We start from the raw sequence: 17,107 nt of genomic DNA on the forward strand, positions 1-17,107 counted from the left end.
GATTAATTCATTTTATTTATTTACAGTAAAAATACAGAACAGGATTTTAGTCACCTTGGGGTCCAAATACCAAGGCTGCAAACACGAAGTTGTAAGGCTGCAGCACAACAGTTGTCTTCTCACAATATCCTCAAACTACTCCAATAACATAGTTTGACAACATTTCCCCCTCCCTTCGATCTAACCCAGAAACACCCAAGAATGCACGTCTCAACAACAGTATGACATGTTTCACATGCTGGTTCCCACAGGAAGATATTGGACAATCAAGAACATACGAGCCACAACCCAACCCATTGTGAGCACTAAAGGAACATCACAGCTGTGCCCTTTAAAAGGGTCCAGCGACAGTGGGTTCCTTAGGTCTTATGTTGAGGTTTTTACAATGGCTGTGGCATCTGCTTTGGTCTGTGTGCAAGCCTGCATAGGATTGTTTTATTCCTGGGTACACAAGCCAACAGGGCTGACAGAATAAGCGAACACACAGAAGCCAATCAAATACCCTAAACTGCTAATATTCTACAGACGAGCAACCTTTTCAGTTTGCCTTGTACCAACCACCTTCACACACACACACAAAAACACACATCATTCTCAATGTTCAGCGTAAAGACCTGAACCTAGTAGTAAAGAACTCAAGAAATCATTGCACTCCAACGTGATAACCCAATATGTTAGGCTATTGATGATCGCATACAAAGTTTTTTCTGCAATAAGTCCTTAAGTAAAACCATTGCTACTTGGGCATTGTGATTCTAAAAGAAATAGGTTTCCAATGTACAATGTAATTATTCAACAATATCAACTAATTTATATACAATAATTTTCAGAACAATTTAGGCACCAACAATTTTTCAAAACAATGATCTATATCATTTACCTTACGACTTCACCCCTTCCATTAAAATCTTAGTAATACATACTCTGTGGAATATTAACTAGTTCATCCATCAAAATGGCAGTAATCTTACATGTATGGCGAATTAGGACTACACTAAGCCAATGAAACAAACCAATACACCCTAGTTTTCTATTTAAACCCCACATCAGTATTTTATGCAAGCATCTCAAAGCAAACACTGACAACTGACTATGCCATATTTTAAATGAAAAGGGCAGTTTATAAATATGGAAAGGACAGTTGAAACACTTAAGCTTAGAAAGCCCATGTAATAACAAATAAGAAAAATAATGTAGTGGTTTTCCAGATTACATTTAGTCCAGTCAAGTTTCCAATATGGATTGCATTTTATCTCCTCAAGACTGTGGACAGGCTTTGGATTGGAATTTAGCACGCCATGATGGTTCACCATAATGTTTTGCAGAATTCAAAAGTGTGCATTAATCATTCACTAGGCTAGCCAACATCCACCTTTTTTCCTGATAAGAGACCAGTTCATTAGTGGAGGATATGATTTTAGGTGTTTATTTACTTGACAACCTAAAACAATTTCTAGTAGCACATTAATGTAATTTCATATTCTTCCCTTGATAAACCAAGAACATGTTAATTCTCCAATTAAAGAAACCACTTAGTACACGATACACTGTGTACAAAAACAATAAGCAGCTGATCACTATCTATAAAGTTTAGATATGTAATTTTCAGGTAACTGTGGGCCTCATTCACATATTCATACAGATCTTCTGGAATAAACAACTTTTCCGCCACTCCCCCTCCCCCACCTCACCCCCAAACACTGAAGACTCCTGATGCTCTGAAGGGTATTTAATTACTAGTTACATTTTAGGATTAAGCCATGAACAAGAGTAGGTGTCACGACCGGGGGTGGACCATTTATCATCACCTAAACAGCAGGCCATAGCCAGTCATATTGCAAGGACCACTTGCCAAGCCAATCTGAAACTTTCATCTTCAGGCAAAAAAAAAAAAAAAAAAAAACACACAATACTGAATCGCATGCCCAGCTGCAACTGAAGAAACAATTTAAATACAGAAGCAAGCTTCCCCATCCGTTCCAGACATAATTTATATCACAAACACCAACACCCTAAATAACCATTCTGATGAAAGGATGGCCAGCTGGCTCTCCTTTCAAAGTAAGCACTCCACTGCTCCAACCTGATGTGCAAGATAAAAAGGGAAATTACCGGAAATCCAACAAACAAAATGCCATCACAGGAATAGTGGCGGCAGAAGCATACAAAATCAGCACTACCTAAAAAGCCCAAATTAAGACAAGAGTGTGTACTACTATTCAAGTCTAGAAGACAATTCAAACAGTGGAGTCAAGACATTGGCGCCGTTATTCAGAGGGCATGACATTGTCAGGGCAAGCTGACCTACCAAATGGCAAACACGTTACAAAGTCTTGCATTCTGCTTAACCGCACTTAAACCTCAGCGATGTAGGAGCTGCAAAAACACCTTATGTAATTCAACTGTGATCACTTTATGTATAATTCTCAAAAAGCTCAGTTATTTTTTTGGATGGGAGAGATGGACCTAAATAGAGGTCATACCGTTTCTTTTTCAAGTATTTGATGTGATTATTCCAATTTTTTCAGTCATTAAATATATTAACTAAAAGGTACTCCACAATCTGGAGTGATCAAAGATCTGTGGTGCCCCTCACATCCAAATCTTGGTCCGTTATGGGAACTGTTAGCCCCCAATCGTGGATCTAAGTAACACCTTTCCAGTGAAAGCTACCAGCCGATTTGGGCGACAATCCCATTGTAATATACCTATGGCCAAAAGAGGGGGTTGGGAGAAGAAAGGATGTTCAATTTGACAGCTTTCTACTGTTGTGCTAGACTGATGAACTAGTGTTCAGACTAATCACTTTTTGCAGAGGTGAAAGACATAGGTGGGGGATGTCACCTCCATCCAGGTGGGCTGAAATACTGTAGTCGACTACACAGAAAATACTTACACAGAAAATATTTAAACTGCTAGGACCTGTTCAAATCTACTTCAGGTAAGGGCAAGATTTTTGTCAGTCAGGCAACAAAGGCACTCTCCGACACAATGTTACAAATCAAAACCCAAAACCTAAAGTTATCACGAGCAGAGTAAAGTGATGGAACAGTCTTATAACGGAGGAGTTCATGTTGCACCAATCTCTTCAACAATGCATTAAAATTACTTTCAACAGGGCATCCTCACTTCTGAATAGAGTACAACATAGTCCACAATAAGACCTTCAAGAACAAATGTCTGAAATCACACCCGTGGTAAACCTCTTTTACAGCTCTTCAACATACCAAGTTGAACGCTGTAGAAACAATAATGGCATAATCACAGCAAAGGCAAACGGAGATCCACTCAGGATCACACCAAGGGCCAGTAAAGGAAATAAGGTTGACCACAGGTCTTTGTTCGGCCATCAAAAAAATGCCCACATAATACTTAGTGACCATCATGCCCAGGAAATGTCTTAATGTTTCACCTCGCAACAACCTTACCCACAAACAAATCATTTCATTGTTAAGGTAGCACAGGAAACACCCAAAGTCATGTAGACAAACTGAACAAAATTAATCCTACCACTGGTCAATGCACTAGGACATCAGCATACACCTTTTTTAGGCATAATTGCAAACAAGGTTTAAAAAAAAATGCATTAAAAATGTCAAGTCACGACATCAGGAAGGATTTAACTAGGGCACAGCAAGCTACACTTAGAAAACCTTAAGTCACATAATTATTAGTGGGACAATTAGTAGCACATCTACACACCATGGTGCAGACCTTCCACAAAGAAATATCGTTCACATCTTGGATTCACAGAACAAGCATGTCACCACTATTTTCTCAGATGCAAGTGGATGGGCAGCTACCAACCTATCTTCAGATATATCTTCCGACTCGCGTCAACCTGACTAACAGATCAAGCAGCCAGATGTCCTTGGTCAATCAGCACATTAAATAGGTATCCTGCTATGTGATGTACTTGGATACTATGATCACGCCAGTGTGCCACCACCTTCACAAGCCAGGCAAGAATGGATAGTTAAGAAAGTAGCCACACAAAATTCATCTAGCGATAAGTAAATACAAAGAATTTCAAAGCAGAGCTCCAGCAAAGCCAGCAAAGCCAAAAAAGGGACATAGGTTGTATGCTGAGCAGAGGGCATAAAAATCATTACAGAACCCAAATGCCATACCCCTTAAATTAAGGAAAGCTATTTTTGGTTAAACAGTTGTAGAGGGAAAAAAATAAAGAAAACATTTACCACTGCTGCTGCTACTCTCAAGCACTTTGATCATGCTATTGCTTTCCATGATGTGAAATCGGACTTTTCTTTTTTAAACTGATTCTATGGGACAGACACGGATACCAGTGACAATACTGTAGGACCACTTCACCCCCCCCTACAAAAAAAAAAAAAAATAAATAAATTTTTAAGATGCACTTAATGTCACCGCATACAGCCTTTTTACCGGGACTCAGGACAGAATTTCCTATGTTGCAAACAGGAAGTAAATTGAACCCAAGTTAAGTGTTTCCTTGTTTCAAATGAAATCCCAACAAGCCCGAAAGAAGCTACAAATATTTAGAATTCCTGCCTACGTCCCCTTGGATGGAGTTTAAGTACAATACCTGGGATTGCTAGGCGTTTGGAATGACCAAGCCAGTTTTGTTTCTGAAAGCGAGGGACGATACAAAGAGATCCTGCCCAACTGAACCTTCCAGATTCTAAACCGAACAGAACCTCCATACAAGCACTAGCTTTCGAAGTAGACCCACTGGTCAAAGTCGTGAGCGATCCTCAAAACCAGCAGAGCTCTAGGCAAGCTACATTGTCTGCACAGATCTATGAAAGAAGGTAGTTATATGAAAGATTGTTATACAATTTAAAGAATCCCCACAAAGTGGCAAACCCAGTCTTTGATACAAATGTGAATGCCACTATACAACAACTAGGTGGTCAGGGTCGTACCCATATCCGATGTCATTGGGGTGCGACCATTTCCCTTCCAGGCTGAACATATTTTAGGAGGAGACAGGTACAATTGTGCAGACGTTCACTTTCTACATAAGACAAAGTTTACAATATAAACGGAGTTTAATCACAGCCCAGCACGACCCAACAGTTTATGTTAAATGTAACAAGACCATGATTTAAAAAAAAAAAAAACAAACAAAAAAAAAAAAAAACACACAACACTAAAGAACGCTGAAGTTGGCTTGGATGAAAACCATCCTTCCCTGCACACTAAGATAAAATAATTTCTGTGTTAAAGCGTGTGCAACAAAAAGGTTCTTCCTATTGGGGCACTTCAAGATAAGGAAACAGGGTGGTAAATCGAGAACACGATTTTAGAAAGATTTATGGAACTGAACAGGGCAGTGAAATTTGTTTTACAGCGGTTGGTGTCTTTAGGATTCAGAGAGCTAGAAATGTCCTATAGCTAGACCACAGCAAAGATGGAAACTATCAGCTTTCAAAGAGTAAAGACTGCTCAGCCAGAGATGACCGGATGGTTCTACCAGTCCACATGTGTAATCTGCAATACTTGCCCAACCACAAATCCAAATGGCTCCTCCAAGCCCTACAGAGATCCCCGATCAGTGACTAGGAGAGGTGGGAAACAGCGGAAGACAACCTGCTCCTCTGCGGACACAGGCAGTGTGCTGCCAGAGCAAAAACACGAGGCAAGCACTGCAATGTGAAGCTGACAGACTCTGGACAGAGCAGGCCTCTAAACAACCCCAGAGCTCTGCCGCACCTTCCACACATAAAACAAACAGAAAAGCCATGTCGAAATTGAGGAGTTTCCCATAGGTTCTGAGGCAAGGGTGTGGTAGCCTGTCACCGCGTACACAGAGAAAACAGGCCAGCCAAGGGCTCCTTTTATTACCAGACAGGTAACCTGTAATCAATGCTGTGCCCTGCCCAGTCCTGACACCCTATGAACACTCCTTTGTGGAATCCAGTAGGTTCATGCTTTTAAAGAGTCGAATCAGTAAAACCAGTTTTACAGGGCATACCCCGGAGAAAGATCAAAAAAAGCTTACAATCCCTTTCTGGGATACACTCGTATTGAGCGATGAGCCTTAAGTACGTAGCATAAACTGAGGAACAGTAAGAAAGACCTATAAAAGCACTGCACTTCAGCTCAGTGAAAAACAGTGTTAAGCAAGAGACTTTAGACACGGCCAGCTTCCAAAATCTGCAAACGTCTATTAAGTGCCATTTGAAAAAATTGCGATCCTTAAAATTCATGGCCAGGAATGAGGAGAACTTTCATTACAAAGCCGCTGCAATATATTTACAACACAATTCTGAATATTTACAAAAAAGTAAGGATAAACCATTTATGTATAAGGACGTTGTATCGGAATTATATCAATTTAAAAAGATGGGGAAGGCTCCACTTGCAAGATTGATCACCTAAAACGATGTGTGCTCTAGTTCACAAAAAGAAACATTCACTGATGGAGCCACAAAAGGGAGGGTCTTGAAGGGAGATAAATGAAAGAACTGGGTAACCATTCTGGACTGCTTCGTCGACTATTATAAACAAATTAAATAAAGTTTAAAAAAAAAAAAAAAAAAAAATACAATGAGAAAAACTCCCCCCTTACGTTCCAAAGCCCCCCCACCCCAACACACATTGCTTACTTCACCCAAAATCATGCAAGGCATCATACTGACACGAAGCTGCAAAACTGAGACGTGAGTGCATAGATCACAAAGAGGAAATAAATATATTGACACACAACCGTTAGTTCATCAACATAATCCTGTTCATTCGCGTTACGCTCACCTACATATTCTTTGCAATGAACTGTAGACGGATGGATGGCACAAATCCAAAATAATGATTTCATCCCCATCCTGCCAGCAACCTCAGCACCACCAGGTGAAACACCAGCAGCAGCGCCAGGGACTGAAAAACACTTCTGGCACATAACTATACAATATCTTACATTTACACAAAAATAGATGTTCTTTTATATGTACATTTATAACTGAAAAACAGATGTCAAGCTGTACAGCGGGTTTTGACAGTTAGGTTTACCAGCAGTAGTCAAATTGTTAATTCAAGCGTTGGCACACCTAAAATAATTTAGAAAAACCCACAAAGGAAAAAAAGGAAAATCATAACATTGGAATTGGTGTTAGAGTTCTTTAAAGCTAAATACACCATTGCGTAGAAAGTCTGTACACGTGAGGGGGGAGAACATTTTCAGGCACCACCTTTTTCCGTCACTCCCAGCCCCGGATGGGCAGGCGTCAGTGCGGCCGGCTGCTGGACTCCGAGAGCTGTCGGTCGCGGGGGCTGCTGTATCCATTGGTGTAGTGGTGGTTGTGCCGCTTGCTCAGCCCGCCATTGAGAATGTCTTGAATGTGCTGGACGATTAGGTTGATGGCAACTGTGATAGGCGACACAAAGAGTGACGTATATCTTTATTAACAGAATAAAGAATTTTTTAAAAAAACATCAGCAAGTATGGGATTGAATTAGCAGTGGCATAAGGAAACCTGCATAGCTCACATGAAAAATGAATAGCTAAAAAATAGCCCTCATTGAAGGAGGCAGGCGCTTTCAACTGTATTGATTGCAGCTCCTTAATGCAAGCTTAAAGTATAGATTTCCCTGAAAGGGCATAACACCAAATTAAATGTTTTGAAAGCTGTGCATAGGCCCGTATTTCACTTATGTGAATTTACTCTAATGTGGTGCACTCACCCTGATCAGCGTACATTCTCAGGTCACGTACCAAGCTGACTAACAGGCCTGGACATCACAAGCAATGCAGGACTGTTCAAAAAGGCATTTTCAACTTTTAAGGAAAGGTTACTGGACGACTTCATGTCACCAGGCCACAACCTTTGCAGTTCTGTGCTTTACCTTTGTAAAGCATTGTTTTCAGGTGCAAACATGTTTTAAATGTCGTGAAAAACAATGCAATAATGTGCAGAATTAACACGTAGGTTTTAAAGAAAATAAGGGCTGATTAGGAGTTTTGCAGACAACACCTGTCTGCCAAACTCCGACGGGGTGGTCGCAGCCATGCGGTCAACCTTCCTGCCGGCCCATCAGCCCAGTGGGAAAGGCGTGGCAGCATTGTCGCAGACTCATAATAGAGCTGGAGGCAATGCTGTCACATGCAGGGGGCACCAGCACCCTTGAAATGCGCACTGTCTGCAGAGCAGACAGTGCGCATATCTAAGGTGCTGGATGAGAGGCCTCCTGCACTTGTTCTCCGCCAGCCTTTTCAAGGCTGTTGAACCACCATGAAAAGGCTGGCAGAGAACAAGTTTGTAATCAGCAGGGCAGTGCCGACTTCAGCGCCACCCCGGATGATTCCAACTTGCACCACCGTCAGCTCTTCGGTATCACCAATCATGGCGTGAGGTTGGCAGGTCTGACTGCCGACCGCGTAATGTGTCAATTGGACAGTCACAGTTGCGGCAGTCCAACAGCAAACATGTCTTCAGACCCCCAGCCTTGTAATCTGACCAAGTGCTTTTAAAATTAGAATAGAAAACCACATTTACACGTACTAGGCCTGGATAGCTGAAGCAACATTTTCTGACAGATTGACTGGCATAAGGAATGTTGAGCGAATGCTGAATCTATCCAACATGTTTATTTGATGACCTTCTCATAGATTTATTTTCATAAAGAAAAAAAAAAAGTAGCATAAAATGTTTTCATTTTACTTTGCAAATATTTGTACTTACATGATGAAAACTGTAGAGTAATGAATAAGCAATTTTACTTTTAGTGTGGTAATGTACAAGCTTATGCTTTAAGATGCCATTCCCTAAAGACAAACAAATGGTCAGAAAGCTTACGAGAGTAAACTATTTCATAAAAATGTTCTAACATTGCTGCCTGTGGGTATTGTATTTCTGGCGAGAAGACTAAATGTATTCCTGTTCCCATGATGACATTGAAAGCCAATTGCCTTGCTGAAGAAAAAAGAAGCAACGTGTTGCAAAAGCTTAGATTATCCGGTCTATAATAATCCATGTTCCTAGAGTAGGTTCCACCAGTCTTTCATTTACCATTTCCGTTGTCCATGCCATATGCTGAGACTGTTTCCCGAAATTCTTTATGGGAGGTTCTGCTTTGATTTATTATTGAACTACTGAGCTAATGTTGTGATACTAAAGTATTATGCTGATTGCTCTCTCTAATTGCAAATCATTTTGGGTTCCGACACCCTTTCAATCATCCTCATTCCCAGAAAAGGGATGCTTTCCTTCATGGAACATGCTTAATGCACTTATGATTTTTTGTTAGCTTATTTCTGATTCTGACAAAAACTGATCACTGATATTGATGAATATAAATACCGAATCAAAGATGAAATACCAAAAAGGTTTGATTAATAAACCCACCCCCCCCCCCAAAAAAAACAAAAAACAAAAAAAAAATACCCTTACATAAGTCATTATTGACTTAAAATAAAATTGAGTTTGTGATGACTATTTGAATTAATGTGCAGCTCCCGGTTAATCTCAGCCAATGTCTAAGATCCATTGATCCAGTGAAACAGCAGGGATTTCTCCCCGTTAAGTGGAACGTCTTCTCCTAAACCGATAACTTAACTGAGGACCCTGCACTAGCACAGTTGTTGGTTCAGGTCAATTACACTAAATGAAACAAGACTACAGTCCCTAGAAAAATGTGCTTAATTCCATGAAAGTCAAGGGATCCTGGTAACACTGAATATTTTTCACCCCAGTTTGATATTCTATCATTTGCATCTCTCGAAAGAAGTAACATGAAGACAAAAAAAATTACTGTATCTCTGGAATAGAGCTACTGCAAGACTAATGGGAGGAAATTACAGCATCTATGCTCCAGGCTTGCACCTTGAAGGTGATCCAGATATTCCAACATGCAGAGATCCAAATCTTTCATGCACACATTTTTCCCAAAACCAGGTACTTTGTACTGAAATTTTTGCAAGCTACGGTATGACCAACTATCTTGAACACAGTCGTTTTAACGATGCTACTGAAAGGATCTCTAATTACGGGATGTTAAAAAAAAAATCATCAACTTAGTGATTAAGGAGATCTGATTAGAGTTCTTAAAACTCAAATAAATTTCACCTAACTTTGGGGGCAGAGGTAGAAACAGGATATTGTGCTAGAACAAAATTACGAATTTCGGCAATGTCAAATATAAGGCAATTAATCATGTAGTATGCAATGTAATATGCATAAGCAATTAACTGATGGTGGCTTAGTTTCTCCTTTGTCGAAGAATAATGTTTTTGCATGGTCACTATAATTTTCATTGCTCTATCACAGAACACACATGAAGAAATGACAAATAAGCTAAGCGGAGATATGTAAGCTTTTTTCAAAGCTCAGTTACAACTAAGTTCCAGTAGCAATGAGATACTGGAGAAAGGTAACAATTTTTTGTAGTTCCAAGTCCTTAGAAAGACACCAAAGTGAAAGTCAACACCAAGGTTCTGACTGAATACAACTGATGAAGGGTCCACCAATCACTAAATGTACTGCAAGGTAAAATATAAATAACACAATCCCAAATTATGTTCTTTTGTGCCAATCGGACCTTAACAGCTATAATTAGAGCAATAAGATGAGAAAATAAGATCCAAATAATAAATTAGAGACCCAATACTAGCATCACAACCCTGTTGGATGTTGAAATAAGGGAGATGGGCTGCTCTGTTGATAGGATGATTTCCAAGAAGACCAACAAATATGGAGGTCACATCTGCCCAGCTGACAGACTGTTCCTCACATAGAGAACTTAATGTACTACAGCTACCTCATCCCATCATTCAAGAAAATCAAAGATCATGAAAAAAACAAGGGTATTCAAAGCAGTCTTTCAATCTACACATGCCCAAAAGGCACAACTTTAAATTACTGACCAGATCCAGTGGCGTAGCGTGGGTTGTCAGCACCCGGGGCAAGGCAAGTAATTTGCGCCCCCTAACCCGTGGATTTAGTCTCTTCCAAGATGTTGCGCCCGGTGCGGCCGGCCCCCCCTGCACCCCACACGCTACGCCACTGACCAGATCGAGTCCTTGTCTTGTCTTTACTGTTCGGCTGACATTTCTCGCGAGCCTGAAGTACCTCCCACCGCATACAAAGAAGCAAGTGCAAGGATGCATGCCGCCTACACACTAAGAAACCAATTAAAAACAGTGCTGATACAATCAACATTGCGTTCAATATATTAAAAAGCCATGCGCTTCTTGGCTCACACAAAGTAACAACTCTGTAACTGGAAGACGGAAAACAATGCGCAGAGGAAAAACTGACTCCCAAATCATTCTTTATGAATGTTAAAAGTGAAATAAAGAACAATGGAGTATACTGCAGTTTTATTTGAGAACAAAATATTTTTCAATTTGCGCATAAACACAGCCATACATATTTGAGTGTTTCTGAGGTGGGTACAGCATTGTTTGTTACCCATTGCAGAAGTTTGTCAACGAGCTGTGCACAAAAAATAAAATCCACAATGGGACTAATACTACTTCTGAAATGGAAACTAGCAGACTACTTTGAAAACTTGACATGTTAACCTGTAGAACCTTTGCACAAATTGTGAAACAAGCAGATATTTAAAGTTAAGATGAAAGAAAAAACAATGCAACCTATAGAGTGAGCATGCATAGATATGCAAGACCCAGTCACCCTACCTAAATTAGTCTTACTGGAATCCAAAATAAACTTTTATTAAAGTAAACCTTTAGAAACTAACAGTCCAGGGTCTCTGTGGCACTGGAACAACATATTTTCCGGTTAACGCTAACTTTACAAATACAGAGGCAGTCCCAGGATAACATGTGCAGGCTCGTCACCGGTTCACAAGGAAAACCCTCAAACCATCATGGCTGCACTGGCCTATTGGGCAAGTAGGTAGAGCCGGGTGGGCTGCTCCGACAGGTCAGTGTATGGGCTGGTTTTATGGCTGGCTGTGGGCCAGTTTTATGGTCTGCTGGGGTGTTTTCAGGTGTTGTAATTGTCTTGTCAGTGGTAGTAAGCGCTATATAAATACAAAGTGCTTTCAGACGAGCAGCACACTACTTTGAAACCCAAAAGGATTAGTGTAAGGAAACAGGAGTTAATTTGAGTGGCGGAGATGCAAGTCTGTTAGTTGGATTGAAGAGGATAATGGAGGGATAGAAGAGGATAATGGAGGGATAGAAGAGGATAATGGAGGGATAGAAGAGGGAACAGTCTAGAAAGTGTTATTTGGGAGTTCATATTAGTAAAATGAGGTTTGGGAGGAGTAAAAAGGAGAGATGGAGGAGGGAAGAATGATCACAAACATTGCCTGCAGAAAGATCAAATCCATGCAAGCTTTCATACTTTGAAAAAACACTTAAACAGCCTGTCTGTACAAGTTCAAAACTGCTACCATTTGCAAATGGCAGACAATTTTTTTCCATCAACTATCTAACTCAATAATGAGGGTCGCTCAGTTTGGGGGCCAAGCCCATTTTCTCTCCCAATCAGACAGTGAAAACCATTTTAATGTGGTGTGCCTCATCCCACTGCTCTTCTAAAGACATCCAAGCCGTTCTCGAACTCTGTTAGCGGTACAGATTTTCAAAAATGTTATGTTTTACTGAGCTCTCTGGGGCAATCCAATATAGTCTATAGCGTTTTCCTCGTCTAATAATCAGTTTAAAGCATACTAACAGATTATATTCAGCAATGACGATTTCTTCTTTGTCCGTAAAGTTAACTGCAATTTGTTAGTAAAAACAGCAGGCCCATTTTGCCTCAGACAGCTTAGGGACTGGGTCACCATGGTTTCTAGAGGTGTCCTTTCTATTGGGTACTCTCCCCTTCTTCAAAAATGCCCAAACATGGAGGATGAGCTTCATTTTTAGTTTATGTCACGGCCTTCAACAAGTTAGAAGTCATAGAAGGCCTGAGCGAAACAGGTGTGTGTATGAAGACAATATACCAATAGAACACAAGCAACAGGAGGAGGAACGCTGAATGATTCTGATATTTTGCATAGTCTGAGAGTGCCCAGTTCCCAATACCTTTACAGGTAAAGCCTTAAACTGAGTTAGGAGGCCAAACCCAGAGGAAACCACACCAACATTAACCATGAAAGGGCTCACAGTAACAATATTAGTAAATAAAACCCACAGGATGGTGCTAAAGACTTATTATATCAAAGGTTTTCCAAAGTATTTGTACTCAATATCTAATAAAATCATACAATTCTTTGATTAAAAAAAAAAAAAAAAAAAAAAACACACGTTCGCTCTGACTCCTACATGAATGGTCCACAACGTATGATTATAAACTTCAATCTCCACCTCGAAAATATGGAAAATGTCACTTACCCAGTGTACATCTGTTCGTGGCATGAGACGCTGCAGATTCACATGCTGTGCACATCCCGCCATCTAGTGTTGGGCTAGGAGTGTTACAAGTTGTTTTTCTTCGAAGAAGTCTTTTTCGAGTCACAAGATCGAGGGAATCCTCCCCTTTCAGCTTCATTGCGCATGGGCGTTGACTCCATCTTAGATTGTTTTCCCCGCAGAGGGTGAGGTAGGCGTTGTGTATATAGTAATAGTGCCCATGCAATGGAGTAAATATGTATGTACATAATGTGTTTAAAAGTAATATATTTACAAATTTACAAATCTAATTTTTTCTCAACTTAAAACGGCTACAGGCTCCCGGGGAGGTGGGAGGGCGCATGTGAATCTGCACCGTCTCATGCCACGAACAAATGTACACTGGGTAAGTGACATTTTCCGTTCGATGGCATGTGTAGCTGCAGATACACATGCTGTGCATAGACTAGTAAGCAGTTATCTCCCCAAAAGCGGTAGTTCAGCCTGTAGAAGTTGAAGTTGTTTGAAATAAAGTCTGTAATACTGCTTGTCCTACTGTGGCTTGCTGTGTTAACACATCCACGCAGTAATGTTTGGTAAATGTATGAGGCGTAGACCATGTGGCTGCCTTACATATTTCAGTCATTGGTATGTTTCCGAGAAAGGCCATGGTAGCACCTTTCTTTCTAGTGGAGTGTGCCTTTGGTGTAATAGGCAGTTCTCTTTTTGCTTTTATATAACAGGTTTGAATACATTTAACTATCCATCTGGCAATGCCTTGTTTGGATATTGGATTCCCTGTTTGAGGTTTTTGGAATGCAACGAACAAATGTTTTGTTTTGCAAATTTGTTTCGTTCTATCTATGTAGTACATTAGTGCCCTTTTAATGTCTAATGTATGTAATGCTCTCTCAGCTACCAAATCTGGTTCTGGAAAGAATACTGGGAGTTCCACTGTTTGATTTAAGTGGAACGGTGATATGACTTTAGGTAAGAATTTAGGATTTGTTCGTAGAACTACTTTATACTTATGTATCTGAATAAAGGGTTCTTGTATAGTAAATGCTTGTATTTCACTTACTCTTCTGAGAGATGTGATAGCTATCAGAAAAGCTACTTTCCATGTTAAGTACTGTATGTCACACAAGTGCATGGGTTCAAAAGGTGGACCCATAAGTCGTGTTAAGACAATGTTGAGATTCCACGAAGGAACTGGTGGTGTTCTTGGTGGGATAATTCTTTTCAGACCCTCCATAAATGCTTTTATGACTGGGACCCTGAATAATGAAGTTGAGTGCGCGATTTGCAGATAAGCTGAAATTGCGGTGAGATGTATTTTAATGGATGAAAAAGCTAACTTTGACTTTTGTAAGTGCAGTAGGTAGCTGACGATGTCTTTAGCAGATGCGTGTAATGGTTGAATGATTATTATGGCAGTAATAAACAAATCTTTTCCACTTATTTGCATAGCAATGTCTTGTGGTTGGTTTCCTAGCTTGTTTTATGACATCCATACACCTGTGTAAGGTCTAGGTGCCCGAATTCTAAGACTTCAGGAGCCAAATTGCTAGATTCAGCGATGCTGGATTTGGGTGTCTGATCTGTTTGTGTTGAGTTAACAGATCTGGTCTGTTTGGTAGCTTGATATGGGGCACTACTGAGAGGTCTAGTAGTGTTGTGTACCAAGGTTGTCTTGCCCTAGTTGGTGCTATTAGTATGAGTTTGAGTTTGTTTTGACTCAATTTGTTTACTAGATATGGAAGGAGTGGGAGAGGGGGGGGGAAGCGTATGCAAATATCCCGGACCAACTCATCCATAACGCACTGCCCTGACAGTGAGCCTGTGGGTACCTGGATGCGAAGTTTTGGCATTTTGTGTTTTCTTTTGTTGCAAATAGGTCTATTTGCGGTGTTCCCCACCTTTGGAAGTACGTTTTTAGTATTTGGGGATGAATTTCCCATTCGTGGATCTGTTGGTGATCCCGAGAGAGATTGTCTGCTAACTAGTTTTGAATTCCAGGTATAAACTACGCTATTAGGTGAATGTGGTTGTGAATCGCCCAATGCCATATTTTCTGTGCCAGGAGACACAGCTGTGTCTAGTGTGTTCCTCCCTGTTTGTTCAGATAATACATCGTTGTCATGTTGTCCGTTTTGACAAGAATGTGTTTGTGGGTTATTATAGGTTGAAATGCTTTCAGCGCTAGAAATACTGCTAGTAGTTCTAAGTGATTCATGTGAAACGGTCTCTGCTGAGTGTCCCATTGTCCTTGGATGCTGTGTTGGTTGAGGTGTGCTCCTCACCCTATCATGGAGGCATCCGTTATTACGTATTGAGGCACTGGGTCTTGAAAAGGCCGCCCTTTGTTTAAATTTATAGTGTTCCACCATTGAAGCGAGGTGTATGTTTGGCGGTCTATCAACACTAGATCTTGAAGTTGACCCTGTGCCTGTGACCATTGTGATGCTAGGCACTGTTGTAAGGCCCGCATGTGCAAACTTCCGTTTGGGACAATGGCTATGCATGAGGACATCGTGCCTAGTAGTTTCATCACTAATTTTACCTGTATCTTTTGTTTTGGGTGCATGGCTTGTATTACGTTTTGAAATGCCTGTACCCTTTGTGGACTTGGAGTGGCAATCCCTTTTGTTGGGTTGATTGTTGCTCCTAAGTATTGTTGTATTTGACACGGTTGTAGGTGTGACTTGTAGTTGAGTGAGAAACCTAGTTTGTGAAGGGTTTCTATGACATACTTTGTGTGTTGTGAACACCGTTGTTGCGTATTGGTTTTGATTAACCAATCGTCTAGGTACGGGAACACATGTATTTGCTGCCTTCTGATAGGAGCAGCCACTACTGCCAGGCATTTTGTAAAAACTCTTGGCGCTGATGTTATCCCGAATGTCAACACTTTGAACTGGTAATGTACTCCTTAGAATACAAACCTTAAGTACTTTCTGTGGGAAGGATGTATAGGTATATGGAAATATGCATCCTTTAGGTCTAGTGTTGTCATGTAGTCTTGTCTGAGCAGTGGGATCACGTCTTGCAGTGTCACCATGTGAAAGTGATCTGATTTGATGCAGATGTTTAGTGTTCCGAGATCTAATATAGGTCTTAGAGTTTTGTCTTTTTTGGGTATGAGAAAGTACAGGGAGTAAACTCCTGTTCCTCTTTGATGAATTGGTACTATCTCTATAGCATCTTTTTGCAACAAAGCTTGGACCTCCAGTTGTAAGAGTTCCATGTGTTGCTTGGACATGTTGTGTGTTTTCGGTGGGACATTTGGAGGGAATTGTAGAAATTCTATGCAATAACCATGCTGGATAATGGCTAGGACCCACGTATCTGTTATTTCTTCCCAGTGTTTGTAGAACTTGGTTAGTCTCCCCCCCCCACTGGTGTTGTGTTGGGGATTTGTGATGTTGAAGTCACTGTTTATTTTGTGGAGTTTTGGGACTCTGGAACTTCCCTCTACTCTTTGGGAACTGTCCCCCTCTATATTGTCCCCGAAAACCTACCCGCTGATATTGACTCTGATAAGTGGGCCTTGTTTGTGAGGTTGAGGGTTATGTGCTCTATCCCCGAAACCCCCCTCGAAACTGTGATTTCCGAAAAGTGCTGCTGCTCTGTGGGGAGTAGAGTGCGCCCATGGCTTTGGCCGTATCTGTCTTTTTTTAGTTTTTCGATAGCACTGTCCATCTCCGGCCCAAACAACTGCTGTCCGTTAAATGGCATATTCAGCGCGGCTTGTTGTATTTCCGGCTTGAATCCTGATGTACGCAGCCATGCGTGTCTCTGTATGGTGACTGCTGCATTTAC

At 40.8% G+C, this 17,107-nt stretch overlaps 1 protein-coding gene across 2 annotated transcripts in view; it reads right to left on the minus strand.

Annotated features, from left to right (window-relative positions):
• Positions 1 to 6,920: 6,920 nt before the first annotated feature.
• The window catches only part of LOC138292822 (uridine-cytidine kinase 2), a 102,282-nt gene continuing 92,095 nt past the window's right edge, over positions 6,921 to 17,107 (minus strand). Inside the window, exon 7 of one of the 2 annotated variants that reach the window (XM_069231618.1) lies at positions 6,921 to 7,348. In XM_069231618.1, the coding sequence (XP_069087719.1) occupies positions 7,209 to 7,348 (140 nt within the window). In that variant the 3' untranslated portion in view covers positions 6,921 to 7,208. The remainder of the gene's footprint in view (positions 7,349 to 17,107) is intronic. The other variant, XM_069231619.1, reaches the window with a different exon arrangement.

The sequence above is a fragment of the Pleurodeles waltl genome, chromosome 4_2, assembly GCF_031143425.1.
Source record: "Pleurodeles waltl isolate 20211129_DDA chromosome 4_2, aPleWal1.hap1.20221129, whole genome shotgun sequence".
In the NCBI taxonomy this organism is placed as follows: domain Eukaryota; kingdom Metazoa; phylum Chordata; class Amphibia; order Caudata; family Salamandridae; genus Pleurodeles; species Pleurodeles waltl.